The sequence below is a fragment of the Canis lupus genome, chromosome 27, assembly GCF_048164855.1.
Source record: "Canis lupus baileyi chromosome 27, mCanLup2.hap1, whole genome shotgun sequence".
NCBI lineage: Eukaryota > Metazoa > Chordata > Mammalia > Carnivora > Canidae > Canis > Canis lupus.
The window spans coordinates 31,195,224-31,214,090 of NC_132864.1; the positions used below are offsets into that span (position 1 = coordinate 31,195,224).

Below are 18,867 nucleotides of genomic sequence, written 5' to 3' on the forward strand. Positions count from 1 at the left end.
TCACAGCTCCACAGGGAGTCTGCTTCTCTTCTTGCCTCTCTCCTCATTCATTCTCTCTCACTCACTTTCTCTCTTGAATAAATAAATAAATCTTAAAAAACCCAGGTTGTATAAAGCATGAATGTATGAGTTATAAATATAGATTTACATGTGTATAGGACTATATAATTAATATATTAAAATTTTCCTCACGTCGTTAAAAAGTCACCCCTCAACATTTTTTAGATCAAAAGAAGCTTTGGTTGTGTTTCTCTTACTATAAAAACAATACAAGTTTATTTTAGGAAAAAATCACAAAGTATAGTTACGTAAATGATAATTCAAAACACCCTCAATTCCACCTTCCAGATGCAGTCACCATTACATGGCTGCATCAAACCCTATTCTCTGTTTATAGAGACAAAAAGTAATTTTCACAGAGGTGTGGTCACAGACTCCTATGCTTTTTTTTTTAAATTATTTTTTAAGATTTTATTTATTTATTCATGAGAGACACACATAGAGAGTCAGAGACATAGGTAGAGGGAGAAGCCGGCTCCCTACAGAGAGCTTGATGTAGGTCTCAATCCCAAGACACCAAGATCCACAACCTGAGCCAAAGGCAGACGCTCAACCACTCAGCCACTTCAGCGCCCCACTCTCATGCTTTTTTCACATGATGTTTTTTTTAAACCAGCATTTTTCACTTACTACATCGTAAATGCCATTCCATGTCAAATACTCTATTTCTACAGCATCGTTTTTATTCCTATGTAGACGTTACATTTGCTAACTAGTATTAGTTGTAACTAGACGTTACAACTGCTAACATTTGCTAACTAGTATTAGTTGTAACTAGACGTTACAACTGCTAACTAGTATTGAACACTGAAGTGATTTTCAACTTTTCACTATTGTCAAAAGTTCTAATGAATGGTCTTACAGTGTTTAAGCACAACCTTAGTGTAACCTTATAACCTTAGTTATAACCTTATAACTTAGCATAATTTTAAGGATAAGTTCCCAGAAATGGAGTTATTGGGTCAAAAATACTATATATCTGTTAAGCTTTTCATTTGTATAACCAAAATTGCCCTGCAAAACCACTGAAGTAAAAAATCCTATTTTCCCACTAGCAATGTTATTTCTCTGTCCTTGCCAACACTGAATACTATTCTCTTCCTTTTTTTGACCCGTTCCCAATTGGAATGGAAGAAAAGTTATCTCCTTGAGTCTTAATAGTCATTTTTTTTTATTACCAAGAGTAAATGTTTTCTCATGCTTTTTGGCCTTTGTATTTCTCTTTTGTGAATTATATATTCATCTTCTTAGCTAATTTTTTCATTTTTTCATTTTCTTTTTGTCTTTCCACTTGTCTGATGTTACAGTCCAAAGGGAAGTTCTTTTAGTACTGTGGTATGTTTCTTCAGATCTTTTTTTGTTTAGCACATTTTATTTTATTTTTTTAAGATTTTATTTTTTCTTAAGTAATCTCTGCACCCAAATGTGGGACTTCAAACCTATGACCTCAAAATCAAGGGTCACATGTTTTACTGACTAAGCCAGCCAGGTGGCCCTGTTTAGCCCATTTTAAAATTGGATGATTTTTTGGCTTGTTTTTTTTTTTTTTTTTTTAAGATTTTATTTATTTATTCATGAGAGAGGGAGAGAGAGAGATTGGCAGAGACACAGGCAGAGGGAAAAGCAGCCTCCATGCAGGGAGCCTGACATGGGACTCGACCCTGGGTCTCCAGGATCATACCCTGGGCTGAAGGCAGCGCTTAACCGCTGAGCCACCCAGGGTGCCTGCTTGTTTTGTTTTTAAAAAAATCAAATATACTTGGGTAGAGAGAATAGCATTGTGAACTTTCATATACCCATTACTCAAACAGTTATCAAAGAGGATCATTTCATTTTTTGATACCTATAGGATATTTTGTCATAGTCTGAAATTTTATCATAATTTAACTAATTCCTTGTTGGATATTTACTCTTTTTCTAATAAGAAAAAGATTTACTTATTTATTTTAGAGAATGCATAAGTGGGAGGTGCAGAGGGAGAGAGAATCTCAAACAGACTTTACGTTGAGTTTGGTGCTCAGTGCGAGGCTCAATCTCTCAACCCTCGGATTATGACCCTGAGATTACAACCTGAGCCAAAACTATGAGTCAGATGCTTAACCAGCTGTACTACCCAGGCACCCCAATCTTTTTCTAATTTTTAAATTCAACTATGTATCACTGTGATAGATATATAGTTAATGCATTCTTTATTGTTTTTTGCCTTTTTTTTTGAACAGTTTTGTGTTCATAGCAAAATTGAGAGAAGGTATAAGGATTTCCCATACACCCCTTTTACTTACACATACATAATGGCCTTCTCTCTGTTATCAACCACTTTTACCAGACAGATACATTTATTACAATTAATGAACCTACACAGATGTTTCATAGTCACTGAAAGTCCGTAGGTTTACCTTAAGGTTCACTCTTGGTATTGTACTTTCGGTGGGATTGAACAAATATATAATGCCATGTCTCCCATCATTAATATCTTACAGTGTATTTTCACTGCCCTAAAAATTCTCAATGTCCCACTTACTCTTTCCTTTCCCCCTATGACATGATGTGGAACATCTTTTCATGTACTTATTTGCCATGTATATCTTCTTTGATGAAGTGTCTGTTCAACTCTTCTGCCTATTTTTAAATTGGGTTTTTTTATTGTTGAATTTTTAAGAGTTATTTATGTATTTTGGATGACAGTCCTTTATTAAATATGCCTTGTCTTCTCATTCTCTTAACATTGTCTTTTCTAGAGCAGAAGTTTTTAAATTTTAATAAGGACTAGCTTATCAATTTCTTTCTTTCATGGATTGTGGCTTTGGTATTTAATCTAAAAAGTCATCATCCTACCCAGAGTCATTTAAGTTTTGTGCTATGTTAGCTTTTAGAAGTTTTACAATTTTACATTTTATAATTAGGTCTATGACCTATTTTGAATTGCTTTCTAAATTTTCTGCCAAAACCCAGGATCGAACCATATTTTTAGTTAATTTTTATGAAGAGCGTAAAGTCTGTGTCTAACTTTCTTTTTTTTCTTTTGCATGTGGATGTCCAGTTGTTCCAGCACCATTTGTTGAAAAGAATGTCTTTGTTCCATTATGTTGTCTTTGCTTCTTTGTCAAAGATCTGTTGATATATTTTAAGGATTCTGCTTCTGGGTCCTCTGATCTGTTGCATTAATCTGTTTGTCTGCTCTTTCACCACTGCCACCCTGTCTTGATTACTGTAGCTTCTTGAAGTTGAATAGTGTTAGTCCTCCAACTTTGTTCTTCTCTTTCAATATTGGGTTGGCTATTCTGGGTCCTATGTGTTTTTTCTTTTTTTCTTTTCTTTTCTTTCTTTTCTTTTCTTTTCTTTTCTTTTCTTTTCTTTTCTTTTCTTTTCTTTTTTTTCTTTTCTTTCTTTTCATTTCTTTTCTTTTTTTCTTTTCTTTTCTTTCTTTCCTTTCCTTTTCTTTCTTTCTTCCTTCCTTCCTTTCTTTCTTTCTTTTTTTCTTTTCTTTTCTTTTAGATTTACTTATTTATTTTAGAGAGAGGGAGCGAGTGGGTGTGGGTGAGGGGGGAAGCAGAGGAAGGAGAGAGAGTCCTAAGCCGACTTAGCACTGAGCATGGAGCCCAATATGGGGCTTGATCTCAATATCCTGAGATCATGACCTGAGCTGAAACCAAGAGTCAGACACTTAATTGACAGGGGCCACCCAGATACCCCCTGTATATTTCTCCCCCCCCCCCCCGTATATTTCTTTAGGATAAGTTCATAGCATTAAAATTACTAGATTAATGCAAATGTATATTTTTTCTTTAAATCTAAATTTTATTTTTAGTAGTACATCCACATGGTTCAAAAACTTTAAGGTTGAGGTCTGCAGTAAACTGATTCCCACCCATCACCCCCCCCCTTTATTTTAAGATTTTATTTTTATTTATTGTATTGTATTGTATTGTATTGTATTGTATTTTTTAAGATTTTATTTTTAAGTTATCTCTATCCCCAAAGTGGGGCTCAAACTTACAACCCTGAGGTCAAGAGTTGCAAGCCATACTGACTGAGCCAGCCAGGTGCCCCATTTTTACTTTATTTTATTTTAAGATTTTATTTTTAACTAATCTCTACACCTAACATGGGGTTCAAGCTCACAACCCTAGATCATGAGTCTCATGCTCAACTGAGTGAGCCAGCCAGGTACTTCTGCAGTCCCTTTCTACTAATCTAGTTCCCTGACCTAGATAGGTTTATTGTGTGTGTGTGTGTGTGTGTGTGTGTGTGTGTGTGTATACATATATATATATATTAACATACATATATGGGGTGCCTGGGTGGTTCAGTGGTTGAGCGTCTGCCTTTGGCTCAGGTCATGATCCTGGGGTCTTGGGATCGAGTACCGCATTAGGCTCCTTGCCGGGAACCTCTTTCTCCTTCTGCCTAGGTCTCTGGCTCTCTCTGTGTGTCTCTCATGAATAAATAAATAAAATCTAAAAAAAAAAAAAAACCCCAACCCATACATATAGATGTTTTCTTTTAGGCTTTTTATAGACCACCTAATTGTAATTCATTATGTGAAAATTTCATATTCCTACTCAATGCTAGGCATTAATATAATCTCATGGCAATTTTAAAATGCTTTCTTTTTTGTTTTCAGTCTATGTGACTGTTGATGTGATTACATTTCTTTGCTAATGTTTGTTACACACATTTGACTTTTATACTTATTATTATATGGTAAATTACCCTAATCTTGGGAATCCCATCTTCTCCTTTCCTTTGAAACCCTGTGAGTGGCCTGATGTATGTGATAGCTGTTTAGTATTTTATGACAATATTCCTTTCAGAGTGGTGGTGCAGAATGAGAGGAGAGAAGAGTGGACGTCACTCCTTGTGACCATTAAAAAACTCTTCATCCAGTATCCAGTGTTGGTACGACTGGAACAGGCAGGTACTGCATTCATATGATAGAAGGTGTGGCAGGGAAAGGAAGTATAGGATGGAAGCTGGGAAATGAAGTAGGTTCCTTCCTACTTCTGGGCATAGTTTCTGCTTCTAGTCAGGTTTCTTTCTTTCTTTCTTTTTTTTTTTTAATCTAGTCAGGTTTCTATTTCCAGTTGGGTCCAGTTGTTCATTACATATGCAGTAAGTTCAATAATGTCCCTACTACAGGGTGGGAGGCCCTGCGGAGCCAGACACTTTCCACTTGGTTTTTAGAGTTCATCTTTCATGAGATACTTTTCCTTCTCTTGTGTCATTTGCTTCAGAGGGCTTTCCTCAAGGCGACAATTCTACCTCAGCACAAGGAAACTACCTAGAGGCCATCAATTTGTCATTCAATGGTGAGTAAGGGATGCCAACCATGGGAGCTGGCATCTTGCTTACCACATGGCTATGGACTTCTTTTTTACTAATGTCCAAAGATCCAGAACCAGTTGATGATCTCCTCACCTACCTACCCCAGAGATGAACTGAAAGCAGTAACTTCTGATTGGATGGTTATAATGGCCAACATTTAGCTCTTGGGTTTTTTGTTGGAAATTAATGTGCTATTCTCATCTGCTTCTCATGGTAACCTGAGAGTAAAGAGCTAGAGGGAATCTTCCTTGGACTGTTTAACTAAAAACCTTGTTCTTGCTATTTTCTACCCCATCTCTCAATTGCTTCTAAGTAATTAAATTTTTTTTTAATTATAAAAGGAACCTATGTTTCTAGAATTCAAATAATCAGAGCTATATTAAGTAAAAATGAAGATCTCCCCCCTCCCACTACTGTCAGTTCCCTTCCAAAATGGAACCTTGTTAACAGCATGGTATTGATTTCCTCTGAATGTTTGTCCCTGCATTAATGTGTTAGCTGATATGCTTTGTTTGCAAATAACAGAAACCTACTGAATTGGTTTACACAAAAAGAGAAATTTACTCTCAGGATGTAGACACCTGGCACGGCCACCAGGAAAGGCTTGAACATCATGCAGACGATGGTGGGGACCAAAGTGGCTCTAGGAACTGCAACAGCAGGTATTCCTAGAGCAGTATTCAGCTCCTAGCTCCGCTGTCAGCTCTCTACTCTCTGTTCAGAATTCTGTGTTCCCAGCGGAGTGATTGGCCTAGCTCTGGTTAGGCATCCCTCAGCACTGGCCAGTGGTAGAAGTGATGATGTGTGGTTACTTCACTGTGCGTATAACCTGCCCATGTATCTATAGACCCAGGTGCTGGGGATTTTAAAGCACATGGTCTTGTATTAGTAAATCTTTTTGTCATATTGGAATATCTTTGGTTTTCTAAAGTAAGGACTGTATAGGACAGAAATAAAAATTAACTTGCCAGATTTACAAAGTCTACTCTTTTAAATATTATCTTAAATTAATATTTGATTTTTGTAAATTTCAATGGAGACTCATTTATGTATTGTTTAAATTAACAACATGAAATTTGAGCATTTAAGGCTGCACAAGGCAAGTATTAGGCATCAATGAGAGGATGTTAACGAAGGCAACAGTAAGGTAGTCTTGTGTTCAAGCAGTTCTTTTTTTTATTTTTTATTTATTTATGATAGTCACACACACACAGAGAGAGAGGCAGAGACACAGGCAGAGGGAGAAGCAGGCTCCATGCACCGGGAGCCCGACGTGGGATTCGATCCCGGGTCTCCAGGATCGCTCCCTGGCCCAAAAGCAGGCGCCAAACCGCTGCGCCACCCAGGGATCCCCTCAAGCAGTTCTTAAAGTAGAAGGGAAGAGGCAGATATGCACATGACTAACTAGAATTCAGGCTATTCCTACAACAGAAACATGGGCAAAATACTCAGATCACAGAGAGGCTTGCCAGTGGCTGGTTTCTGAAAAGTTGTAACATCTTCATTCAAGAACTTTTGCTTCCTTTGAAGTGTTTGACAAGCACTACATCAACCGCAACTTTGACCGAACTGGGCAGATGTCTGTGGTGATCACGCCTGGGGTGGGTGTTTTTGAAGTGGACCGTCTACTTATGATCTTGACCAAGCAGCGGATGATAGATAATGGTAATGCTCCCTGGGCTGCACTGTCTCCAAGGGTTTAGAGCCTGACTTACTTTTAGAGCTCTGAGCTTTCCCTGGCTCTGTGTGTCAGAGATCCTGGGGATATGAATAATGTTAGGCAACAAAAAGAGTTCCATGATCAAATTGGTTTGGGAAATGCTGGGTCATACACAGTTTAGGCAGATTCCCTAATTGCAGGTTTTAATATGTTAGTGTATCTTGTCTATCTCTAATGGGCATAACAGGTGCTCAGAGTTTCACAAACATATATGACCCCAGAGAACTATTTTGGAAACCCGTGTGCCATCAGCCTGTCTTGGGGAGAACCATCAAATCATCTGATCCAGTCCTCCCTCCATGATGTGCTATGCTTCCCTATTTTGTACCCCTTGTCCCATTAAATTTATGCTTCAACAACAAGATGGAGGTGGAATGTAAATCCTGATTGCCAATAAAGCAGCTCCGTTAAACGATATGGATTGTTTTGCCTTTTTATTGAAATTACAAGGTTTCGTTTCCTTTCTGGCCTTGAAACTTTAGTAATGGAGTCCGGGGTTGTCTTTTTGACAAATCATGATCTACAAAGCAGTCAAAGGCTAATTGTCAAGCATTCAGTAATCGCAGGATGTGATGGGACCTGGTAAAGAGGAAATAGACAAAATGCATCTATTTACTGCTTTGCTGTGTAGGCGAATGAGGTTATAAATCATAGGATAGGAAGTCTGCTTTGACTCATACCCTGACCCAGTTTAATAGTATTGTTAATAGAGTGAGACACTTATTTCTGCTTCTTTCCACCCTCACCCCAAACTCTTTTTGTCTTTTTTTTAGGAATTGGTGTGGACTTGGTGTGCATGGGGGAGCAACCATTACATGCTGTCCCGCTGTTTAAGGTCATTAGATTTTGGATTGCTTAATAACGGCCAGTTTCTACTACTAGGGTGATCTTGAGAACACTTTATTTTTATTTATTTATTTATTTTCTTTTTTTTTGAGAACACTTTAAAACAGAAAAGTTGGAGCAGTTCCACATCCTGTTTGTTTCCTAGCTAATCTGTGTACTGGCTTTTTCTCTTCCAGCTGCATAATCGAAGTGCACCTCGTGATTCTCGTCTGGGCGATGACTATAATATTCCTCACTGGATAAACCACAGGTGGGTGTAATCTTGATTCCTGGTAGATGATAAGGGTTTTGAATAACTTCCTTGCCACTTTTTTCTTCACATTTGTTAAGTTCCAACTATTAAAGTCTTTTGTCAAGAAAACCAAAGTTCCAGCATTTGCTTAGAGCTTCTTTCTGTACATGCAAAACAGTGGCAGTAATATAAGAACAGTCTAAGAGTAAAAAAAAAAAAAAAAAAAAAAGACCAATTTGAAGGTCTTATTTCTATTATTAGCTCCAGCTCCTATGATTCCCAACTCCCACAGACCATAGCAGAACAACATTGTGCCTGGCATTCTCCGTCTGTAGAAAAATCACTGTGCTCTTCTTCATGTGGGACAAGAGATAGGCCTCAGTGTTTCTTCTGATCAAAGCTCAGGGTGGTATCTCTTGTGCCTTTGTCAGTACCACTGCTTTATCCCATCCTTATCTTTTTTAATAACTGTGATAATCTTAATAGTATGTCTGCTTCTGATCTCTCTTTCAGTCCATCCTTTAGACCAGGGTTTCTCAACCTGGACACTACTGCCCTGTGCATTGTAGGATGTTGAGTAGCATCCCTGACCTCCACCCACTAAAAGCCAATAGCACTCACTCCAGGGTGACGACCAAAGTGTCTGCAGGAACTGTGGCTAAGTGAATTTTCCTATCAGAAAACCTGGAGGGATTTAAACGATTTCTTGGAAATTTGCTGGTAGAGCTCATAACCTCCTGGAAACTAACTGTGAGAACTAGATATTCTCAAACCTGCCAAAAGTGAAAAGCCTTGGGCTATTTCTTCTTTATAATGTTTTATGATTTTTATTTTTTTTAATTTTAGTTTTTAAAAGATTTTTATTTATTTGAGAGAGAGTGAGAGCAAGAGAGATCACAGAGGGAGAATGAGAAGCAGACTTACCACTGAGCAGGGAGCCTGGCGCAGGGTTCAATCCCAGGATCCTGAGATCATGACCTGAGCTGAAGGCAGACGCTAAATGGACTGAGCCACCTAGGCACCCCTGTTTTATGATTTTTAAAAATGCCTTTAGGCTTATGGAAAATGCCGTTGAAACCATTGGAAACTGGGGAGGAAAATCATTTAGACTTAAAAACAAAAAAAAATTAAAAATACAAAATGTCTGTTGCATTGCCACATGCCTCCTAGGTGGCAGGATCCTCCCTCATCCCTACATTGAGAATCAGTTTTTTAGACCAATGGTTTTCTTCTTTCCTTTCTAATTTTTTTCTTAAGCAACAGCCACCCTTGCCCCCTCCTTTTTTAGGTAAAAGTCTTACTTTTTTTTTTTTTTTTTAAAGATTTTATTTATTTATTCATGAGAGACACAGAGAGAAAGAGAGGCAGAGACACAAGCAGAGGGAGAAGCAGGCTCCTCACAGGGAGCCTGACTTGGGACTCAATCCCGGGTCTCCAGGGTCACACCCTAGGCTGAAGGCGGCACTAAACCTCTGAGCCACCCAGGCGTCCCAAGTAAAAGTCTTACTTGCAACCAAATATATAGTAGTGAAAAAGTCTTAGTGTTCCTCTGTGTCCTCAGTAGGCCCGGATATGGCACCAAGGGACCCTGGAGGTCTGGGACCAGTGTCTGTCAACCACTGCCATACCTGGTTACCAGAGTCATTTTATGAAAACTAAATCCTGTTGTTCTTTTTCTCTGATTCCTCCTGCTGGCTTGATGAAGACTAAAGTTTTTGATATCCGAGGCCTCCTCTTCCACCTCTTGCCTTCTTTTATTCTGCATAGCAGATGTACATATCTCACTCTTCTGAGCCTTTCTGCCTAGAGGGCCTCTCCACCTGCCCTCTTCTTCACAAATGCCTGTTATCCTCTAAGACCTGGCCCCGACATCTCTTTTGTGAGTCCTTCCTGTGCTGTCCTGGGTAGCCAATAGCCACTTTCTTGTTAGTGCTTCTAGAGCATTCTGCTTTACTCTGTGTTGTCTGTTTTAAGCTGACACTCCATGAGGGGCAGATGATCACTGGCTCATGCACTAAGCTTAAAAAGAATCTTCCGTTTTGTTTTCTGTTTAGTTGTAAATATTTTCTAGAGACCAGCTTGAAAATTCATCACAGATGTTGATTTCAGCCTTGAGGTTTTTCCTTTATCTTTGTTATGGGCCATAGTGTCCTCGTGTGGTGGTTGCTGCCGGTCAGCTGTAATCATTCATAGGTGAAGAACCAACAAGGAACAGTGGCCTGGCCAGCTGTAAGGTCACCCAGTACTCCTGTTCTGAGTATGCCTCTCTCAGGGAGCCCAGTGAGAGACTCTCAGGCTGGTCATCCGTGTTATTCCGTTTTGTGCATGTATATGTGACTCTTCAGTGATGTTCAGTTTTTTATGTTGTCATTGAATTGCTTGACGAAGTCACTTTAAGAAAAAGTGCTTGCTTCCTAAGAGGATGCCTTCAGGATCTTCTTTATCTTGTATTTTTGTTACTTACTATCATTTCAAAAACTGATTCAAGTAAAATAATACTTTGAACTTTTTTGTTTTCACTTAATTCAGAGCACAGTGTATCTTCTTTTTTGTCAGCTCTCTAATTAGTTTTGGATTTGTAATCTTTGAATAGACATTCAGATGCTTTGGCACATAAGAAAATAGCTACTGTTTAATTATACACCATATTTCGGGGTTTTATGTTTAGGAAATAATTAAAGGACAGAGTAGCTGTAGCACACAGAAATTATATATGAATTTAAGCACTGTAATTTCCTCGGATTTTAATTAATAATAACTTGAAGGTTTCCTGATTCATCACTTTATTTTACATCCCAAATTGGCTCTCTGATGGCATTTAAGATGGACAATAGATTCACACAGGTGGCTTCAGAATCTGAGAGCTGGGATGGCCTGAGGTCTGCTTTTCACTTCTCAGTGTGAGCCTTGTTTGCTTGAGCCACTCAGGGACAGGAGCAAAGAGGGCTCATGGCCTGAGATACATGGCTCCTCATAGGGGCCATTGTTCTCATCCTGTCCTCAAGCTTCTTCAGAAGCCTCTCACAAGGCCAGAGAGCTTACCTGAAGCATAATCAAATTGTCTTCATTGAAAAATTATCACTCTCAACGTATTATTGGCTAGTAATGAAAATAGATGCAAAAAAGTAAAATAATAGAGGATACGTAAGAGTTCTAAAACTGGAATGTGGGGGATATCACAGATGATACCTGGAGTCTGTTGTAGAGATCATAAAGACCCTCCAATCACACAGTATAGGTGAGGAACCTGAGTCCCAGAGAGATAAAGTGGCTTGCAAGAGTTGGACAGGGAGTTTAGGATGACTGGCTCAGCGGTTGGGCGCCTGCCTTTGGCTCAGGTCGTGATCCCAGGAAACGGGATCTAGTCTCGCATCAGGCTCCCTGTGAGGAGCCTGCTTCTCCCTCTGCCTGTGTCTCTGCCTCTCTCAATCTGTATCTCTCATGAATAAATAAATATATCTTAAAAAAAAAAGAGTTGGACAACAAGTTCATGGCAAGCTGACGCTCTTGGTTTAAACCATTTGAAATTGTGGTAGTAGACTGATTTTGACCTTCAAACAGCAACTTCATGTAGATAAATCTTTTTTTTTTTTTTTCATGTAGATAAATCTAATAGAAACCCATTCTTCTGGCTAACATCATTTTACCACTCAGATCTTTTTATTTTTATTTATTTACATATTTTTTCAAATTTTTATTTAAATTCTAGTTAGTTAACATATAGTGTAATATTGTTTTCTGGAGTAGAATTTAATGATTCACTTCTACTTACATCTTTCTTTCACATCTTTCTTCTCTACATGGCGATTTCCTTGGTACCACTCTTAGGGGTCAAGTGCCAGGGGCTGGTTGGACTCCAGGCCTGATTGCAGTTAATATTCTTATGTTCTTATGAACATAAAGTGTTGGTTACTAGGATTGCCCTACAGTCTACTGGTTAACTATAGATACTGTTTTTTTTTTTTTTTTTATGATCAGAGTTATGATGGAAGGTGTGGATTGGTTAGTATTCAAAACATCTTTCTCATAAATTAATTATAGATAAAAGAGAGTACAGAGACATGCCTGAGAAATGGAAAAGACTGTACAGCCTCTATTTTACATTCATTCAGTATATCCAGGGCCAAATCGGGTTTCCCAGTTTTCTTGTGTGCCTGACATTACTGCATTAATATACGATTTTCAAAGGGATAGGAATTTGATGGTTTGATTTCTGCCTTCCTTCCTTCCTTCCTTCCTTCCTTCCTTCCTTCCTTCCTTCCTTCTTTCCTTCCTTCCTTCCTTCCTTCCTTCCTTCCTTCCTTCCTTCCTTCCTTCCTTTCTTCCTTCCTTCCTTCCTTCCTTCCTGTAGGTTCCATGGCCAGTGTGGAACCCAGTATGGGGCTTGAACTCACAACCTGAGATTGAGACTTGAGCTGAGATCAAGAGCCAGATGCTCAACTGACTGAGCCACCCACACACCCCATCTTTTCTTGAGACCACTTTTTTCTTTCCTTGCCTGAGCTATTCTTGCTTACCAAATGCTCTTCAACCCATGACTGAAAAGGATCAAGGTGCAAAAGTATGATGTGAATAGAATTAATCCCTGCCACAAGGAGGAAATTCTCATCCAGTTAGGAATCAGGGTTAGTGTGAAACAGTTTATGGAAAATAAAAGAACAATGATTAAAACTGTATTTAATGTCTTATGGTAATTACAGAACAAGTTAGAATCAGAGGAATCAGTGAAACCTGAGATATAGGCAGTTACAAGAGGGCTAATCCACAGCTGGGGTTTTAACTGTCTTGAAGTTTAAAATGAAAGGGGCTTACATTAATGACCCTTTTTTCTTTCACAGTTTCTATACGTCCAAAAGTCAGCTCTTTTGTAACAGTTTCACCCCACGAATAAAACTGGCGGGAAAGAAGGTAGGTGTCACCAACCTACAGAGCCTTCAGAGACTGTTCCACACCAACATGGTTATTTTAATCCTGAGATATGCCCTTCTCCCCCATGGTCTTGAGTAAGTTTAAGAAATTTGACTTAGAACTTTATGATTTTCCACATTAGATACATCAATAATAAGGCAAACCTCAGACTTATGATGTGACTCATTGATTCAAATACTGGGACCTCTCAGATACCTTTGGGGACAAAGACATGGGCGTGCATTACAACTAAGGGGAAATAATGATGAAAAGAGCAAATCTTAGTAGTAATAAAAGAATTGCAAATTCAAACAAGAATAGAGATTATTGGGATCCCTGGGTGGCGCAGCGGTTTGGCGCCTGCCTTTGGCCCAGGGCGCGATCCTGGAGATCCGGGATCGGGTCCCACGTCGGGCTCCCGGTGCATGGAGCCTGCTTCTCCCTCTGCCTGTGTCTCTGCCTCTCTCTCTCTCTCTCTCTCACTATCATAAATAAATAAATTAAAAAAATAAATAAAGTCCACATTGCTTTAAAAAAAAAAAAAAAAAGAATAGAGATTATTGGGGCACCTGGGTGGCTCAGTGGTTGAGCATCTATCTGCCTTTGGCTCAGGTTGTGATCCCAGGGTCCTGAGATTGAGTCCCATGTTGGGCTCCTTGCGGGCAGCTTGCTTCTCCCTCTGCCTGTATCTCTCCCTCTTTCTGTGTCTCTTATGAATAAATAAATAAAATCTTAAAAAAAAGAATAGAGGTTATTATTATTATTATTTAAAGATTTTATTTATTTATGAGAGACACAAAGAGGGAGGCAGAGACATAGGCAGAGGGAAAAGCAGGCTCCTTGCAGGGAGCCCAATATGGAACTTGAACCCTGGACCCGGGATCATGCCCTAAGCCAAAGGCAGATGCTCAACTGCTGAGCCACTGAAGCATCCCGAATAGAGATTATTTTTTGCTCACCAAATGGGCTTATTTTATTTTACTTTATTTTTTAAAGGTTTTTATTTTTAAGTAATTGCTACACCCAAAGTGGGGCTTGAACTTACAACCGTGAGATCAAGATTCGCATGCTTTACTGACTGAGCCAGCCAGGCACTCCTGCATACCAATTAGGCTTAAAATAATTCTACCAAGTCCTGGAAAAAGTGGTGACATTGGGGCTTAAGTACCTGGTTGATATACCATACTTGTGAAAAGCAGTTCAGCCATGTGTATGAAAAGCAGTGCAAATGTTCTTGCCACTTGATCAGATAATTCCATTTTTGACTATGTGGTCTAAGGAAAAACTTGAGGATATTGAATGGAAATAAGGTCTTGGTTCAGTACTATTTATAATAGTGAGAAGTTGAAAATAGCAGGGAAATCACTAAATAAACCATGAGCTATCCACTCAATGGAATATATTCACAGCCAATAAAAATGCCAGTTTTAAGAACTTTAAAAGGTGTTTTTTTTTTTTAATTTATTTATGATAGTCATCACAGAGAGAGAGAGAGAGAGAGAGAGAGGCAAAGACATAGGCAGAGGGAGAAGCAGGCTCCATGCAGGGAGCCTGACGTGGGATTCGATCCTGGGTCTCCAGGATCGCGCCCTGGGCCAAAGGCAGGCGCTAAACCGCTGCGCCACCCAGGGATCCCAAAAGGTGTTTTTTAAATAAAATTATTGCAATTTTTTTAAGGGTTTTATTTATTTATTCATGAGAGACACAGAGAAAGAGGCAGAGACACAGGCCAAGGGAGAAGCAGGCTCTCTGCAGGGAGCCCGATGTGGGACTCAATCCTAGCACTCTGGGATCACACCCTGAGCTGAAGGCAGACACTCAACCATTGAGCCACCGAGGTATCCCTAAAGGGTGTTTTTGATGTCGTATGAAGAGAAAAAGAGACTTAGGTATACAGGTGGCATAGCAGAGTAGACACTATCTACCTGTTTCTACCAGAGCTGAACTCTGAAAGGTGTCCCATTGTGGCTGAGTATCAGGACCATTTCTTCCTTTTTTGGGGGGTGAAGGATTAATTTTACTCTTTTAATAAGGAAAATATTAATTTTGAGGAATATGAGGACTCCTAAAATAAGCCATGTCTAATAGTAAAGTGCTAGAAGAGGCTCTGCCCAGAAAGGGCACCTCCTGCCCTCTGAGGTTTTATGCTTTCATCACAACCCTTCAGGGCAAAATGGGACACAGAGGAACTTTTCTGCAACATGATTATTTTATCTCTTTTTAAAGATTTATTTATTAGAGAGAAAGCATGCATGGTGCATGAGAGCAGTGGGAGGGGCAGAGAGCAAGGGAGAGAGAGAATCTCCAGCAGATTCCCCACTAAGCATGGAGCCCAATGCAGGGCTTGATCTTACAACCCTGAGATTATGATCTGAGCTGAAATCAAGAGTTGGATGCTTAAACAACTGACCCACCCAGGTGCCCTTGCAACATGATCATTTTAAAGAAGAAAGAATGAGTATTGTTATGAAAAGTTTAAAGGGTCTTGAGGGATCCCTGGGTGGCGCAGCGGTTTAGCGCCTGCCTTTGGCCCAGGGCGCGATCCTGGAGACCCGGGATCGAGTCCCACGTCGGGCTCCCGGTGCATGGAGCCTGCTTCTCCCTCTGCCTGTGTCTCTGCCTCTCTCTCTCTCTCTCTGACTATCATAAATAAATAAAAATTAAAAAAAAAAAAAGGGTCTTGAGAAAGATTTCTTTGGAAAGGAGAAAAGCTCTTTCCATTTTCTCTCTACCTCTGTATGGCATTTCAGCAAATTGTGTGATTTACCAAATGCTGACCTCTTGCAGGTGTAGGCAGACCAGTGAGAGTACCGTGCTGAATGGAAGAAGTGTGCATGCAGGGTTTGGGGTCAGGTGGAAGCTAGCCATAGGACACACACACCAGTGACTGACCAAGAGCATGAAGGACTGGGCTTGGATTTTGGCTCTGCCACCTGCTAACTGTGTGACTTCAAGCGAGTCCCCTTTTCTCTCTAGAATTGAATATCCTCTCCTGTGAGGTGGGGTACATGCCTCCATTGGATAAGAGTTTTGAGGGTGAACAAGGTATGAGGTGGGCCTAGTAGGGCCCAACACAGAGGTAGATGGGTCTCAAGTGTTCCCTCCTTACAGTGAGGGCCTGCTCTCTGTCCTGGGGAGCATCCACCTACATATTGTGCCTTGTGATAAGTTCTATTCTGGCAGAGGAGGGAGTGATTAATTATCTATTTAATTTTACAGCCTGCCTCTGAGAAAGCAAAAAATGGCCGTGATACATGTGAGTATTTTTGAGACCTCCTTTCCTTACTTTTAGAAACAGTCTGCTAAGTCATGGCAACAAGATTATGTGGTGTTGCATAAGTATTTCACAGTCAAGTTGGATACTTGAGTTGCCTTTGGAAGGTCCCTTAACGACTATGTATTTTTTTTGTCCTGTCAGCTGCAAAATGGATGGTGACAAACCTTGTTTTTCCTTTCAATAGGTCAGTTGTAGGGATTGAGTAGAAAGTTTAAAGTACTAGCCATACTACATATTAGAATGATCTTTTTAAGTGGGGATCACATAAGAATGAAAAACTATCAAAACTTTTCCCTTTATTTAGTGCTATACTATTTTTTAAAGATTTTTTATTTATTTTGAGAGAGAGAGAGAGAGAGAGAGAGAGAGAGCAAGCGAGCAGGGGGAGGGGCAGTGGGAAAGGGAGAGACCATCTAAAATAGACTCCATGCTAAGCATGAAGCCCAATGTGGGGCTTGATCTCACAACTGTGAGATCATGAGCTAAGCCAAAATCAAGAGTCAGATGCTTAACTAACTGAGCCACCCAAGCGCCCCTAGTGCTATACTATTTTCTGTATAACTTTGACGTGTAAATCATTTACACATCAGATGAATGGGTTATTATCCCACTTTTCTTGGTGGGACATGATAGGGATCATCTGTGCCTTATGGATTTTGATGAAGGGCCTCTGAAAGTATCTGGTTGAAATGTGTTTTAATGATAATTCATGTGATTTATGCATTTCAGCTCTCGGGACTCCAAAAGAATCTGAGAACGCCCTTCCCATCCAAGTAGATTATGATGCCTATGATGCCCAAGTGTTCAGGCTGCCAGGCCCATCCCGGGCTCAGCGCCTCGCCACCTGCAGGTTTTTGCCACATTCACTTTGGGGTGGATATAAAAATTGCTTGGGAAAAATCTGAGGGCCTGTAGGGACTTTCATGAGACCAACCTAAAAAATGTCTTCAATTAAAATTAGCCAAAGGAAAGCTATACCATATAAATCATTGGGGATTCTGTTTCCAGGTTCTCTGGCCCACCCATTTTCTTAGCTATATTTACAAGAAGTATTATTCCCAGATAAGGAGAATGTTCTGCTTTTTCTTTTTTGTTTTGTTTTGTTTTGTTTTCTGCTTTTTCTAACCAAGATGGACAGGACAAGTCACAGATTTTAGAATCTTCTCACTGGGCTGCCACTAATATGTATAGAATTCTAGGGCCCACGGTTTCTTTTGGATTTTTTATTCCCAGAGAACAAGAAACTTTTTTCTTTCTTTCTTTTTTCTTTCTTTCTTTCTCCCTCCCTCCCTCCCTTTCTCCCTATCTATATTAAAGATTTTATTTATTCATGAGACGCAGAGAGAGAGAGACAGAGGCAGAGACACAGACAGAGGGGAGAAGCAGGCTCCCTGCAAGGAGCCTGATGTGGCACTTGATCCTGTATCCTGGGATCATGCCCTGAGCCAAAGGCAGTCGCTCAACTGCTGAGCCACTCAGGCATCCCAAGACTTTTCTTTCTTTACTGGCGTTTCAAATTCACTACATGGTATTTTGGTCATACAATCGTCTTTAATTGTGATATGGTGAGATTTACCAATATATTCATTTCTGATCTTATGTAAAAAAAGCCATCCTTAACCCAGGGCTTCCCTCCTCTGGTGGACCAAATACCACGAATCTATTTTCCAGATTTCTTAAATATGCAAGTTTATTTAAGCATGAGTGATTAGAAGAATATTCATCCCTTCATGTTGACAAATGAGCTTATAGTAGCCACATGATTGTCTTCTGTCCTTTTTCCTCATCCCATCCTAAGATGAAAACATAGAGCACACAGACAAAACATTTCCTAAATGTTGGAAACATTTAGTGCCGTTGAGTATAGCTCTCCCACACATAAATGCTGCTTAGAGGCTCAGTAGTGCTTTCTTTTTGAGTATTTAATAATGCTTTCATGGTTCAAGATCCTTAGTTTTCTTTCTTTAAAGATTTTATTTATTTTTTCATGAGAGATAGAGAGGCAGAGACATAGGCAGAGGGAGAAGCAGGCTCCTTGTGGGGAGGCCGATGCGAGACTTGATCCCAGGACCCCAGGATCATGCCCTGAGCCAAAAGCAGACGCTCAACCACTGAGACACGGGTACCCTGATTTTCTTTATTCTCTCTCTCTCTTTTTTTTTTTTTTTTAAGATTTTATTTATTTATTCATGAGAGACACAGAGAGAGAGAGAGAGAGAGAGGCAGAGACACAGGCAGAGGGAGAAGGAGGCTTCCTGCAAGGAGCCCGATGTGGGACTGGATCCCGGATCCCGGGATCACGCCCTGAGTGGAATGGCAGACACTCAACTGCTGAGCCACCCAGGCATCCCTGATTTTCTTTATTCTAATAAAAAATGGCAAGACCCGGTATTTCAGAGACCTAGGTTACGTGTTCCCTGAGGGAGCAGACCATATTTTAAACCGTGCTTTGCCCTCTGCATAGGACTGAGCATACACTGGTGTCCAAATAATCACTGT

General features: G+C 39.8%; 1 protein-coding gene across 14 annotated transcripts in view; it reads left to right on the forward strand.

The window, feature by feature from the left end:
- The window catches only part of DEPDC5 (DEP domain containing 5, GATOR1 subcomplex subunit), a 125,285-nt gene that overhangs the window by 30,136 nt on the left and 76,282 nt on the right, over positions 1–18,867 (forward strand). For 13 of the 14 annotated variants that reach the window (XR_012019498.1, XR_012019497.1, XM_072803357.1 and 10 more), the window contains exons 13-20: positions 4,875–4,978; positions 5,295–5,369; positions 6,916–7,050; positions 7,879–7,940; positions 8,128–8,201; positions 13,022–13,091; positions 16,311–16,347; positions 17,098–17,218. Coding sequence is in view for 12 of the 14 variants with exons in the window: in XM_072803357.1 (XP_072659458.1) it covers positions 4,875–4,978; positions 5,295–5,369; positions 6,916–7,050; positions 7,879–7,940; positions 8,128–8,201; positions 13,022–13,091; positions 16,311–16,347; positions 17,098–17,218 (678 nt within the window). In the remaining 2 variants the exon portion in view is untranslated. The remainder of the gene's footprint in view (positions 1–4,874; positions 4,979–5,294; positions 5,370–6,915; positions 7,051–7,878; positions 7,941–8,127; positions 8,202–13,021; positions 13,092–16,310; positions 16,348–17,097; positions 17,219–18,867) is intronic. The other variant, XM_072803362.1, reaches the window with a different exon arrangement.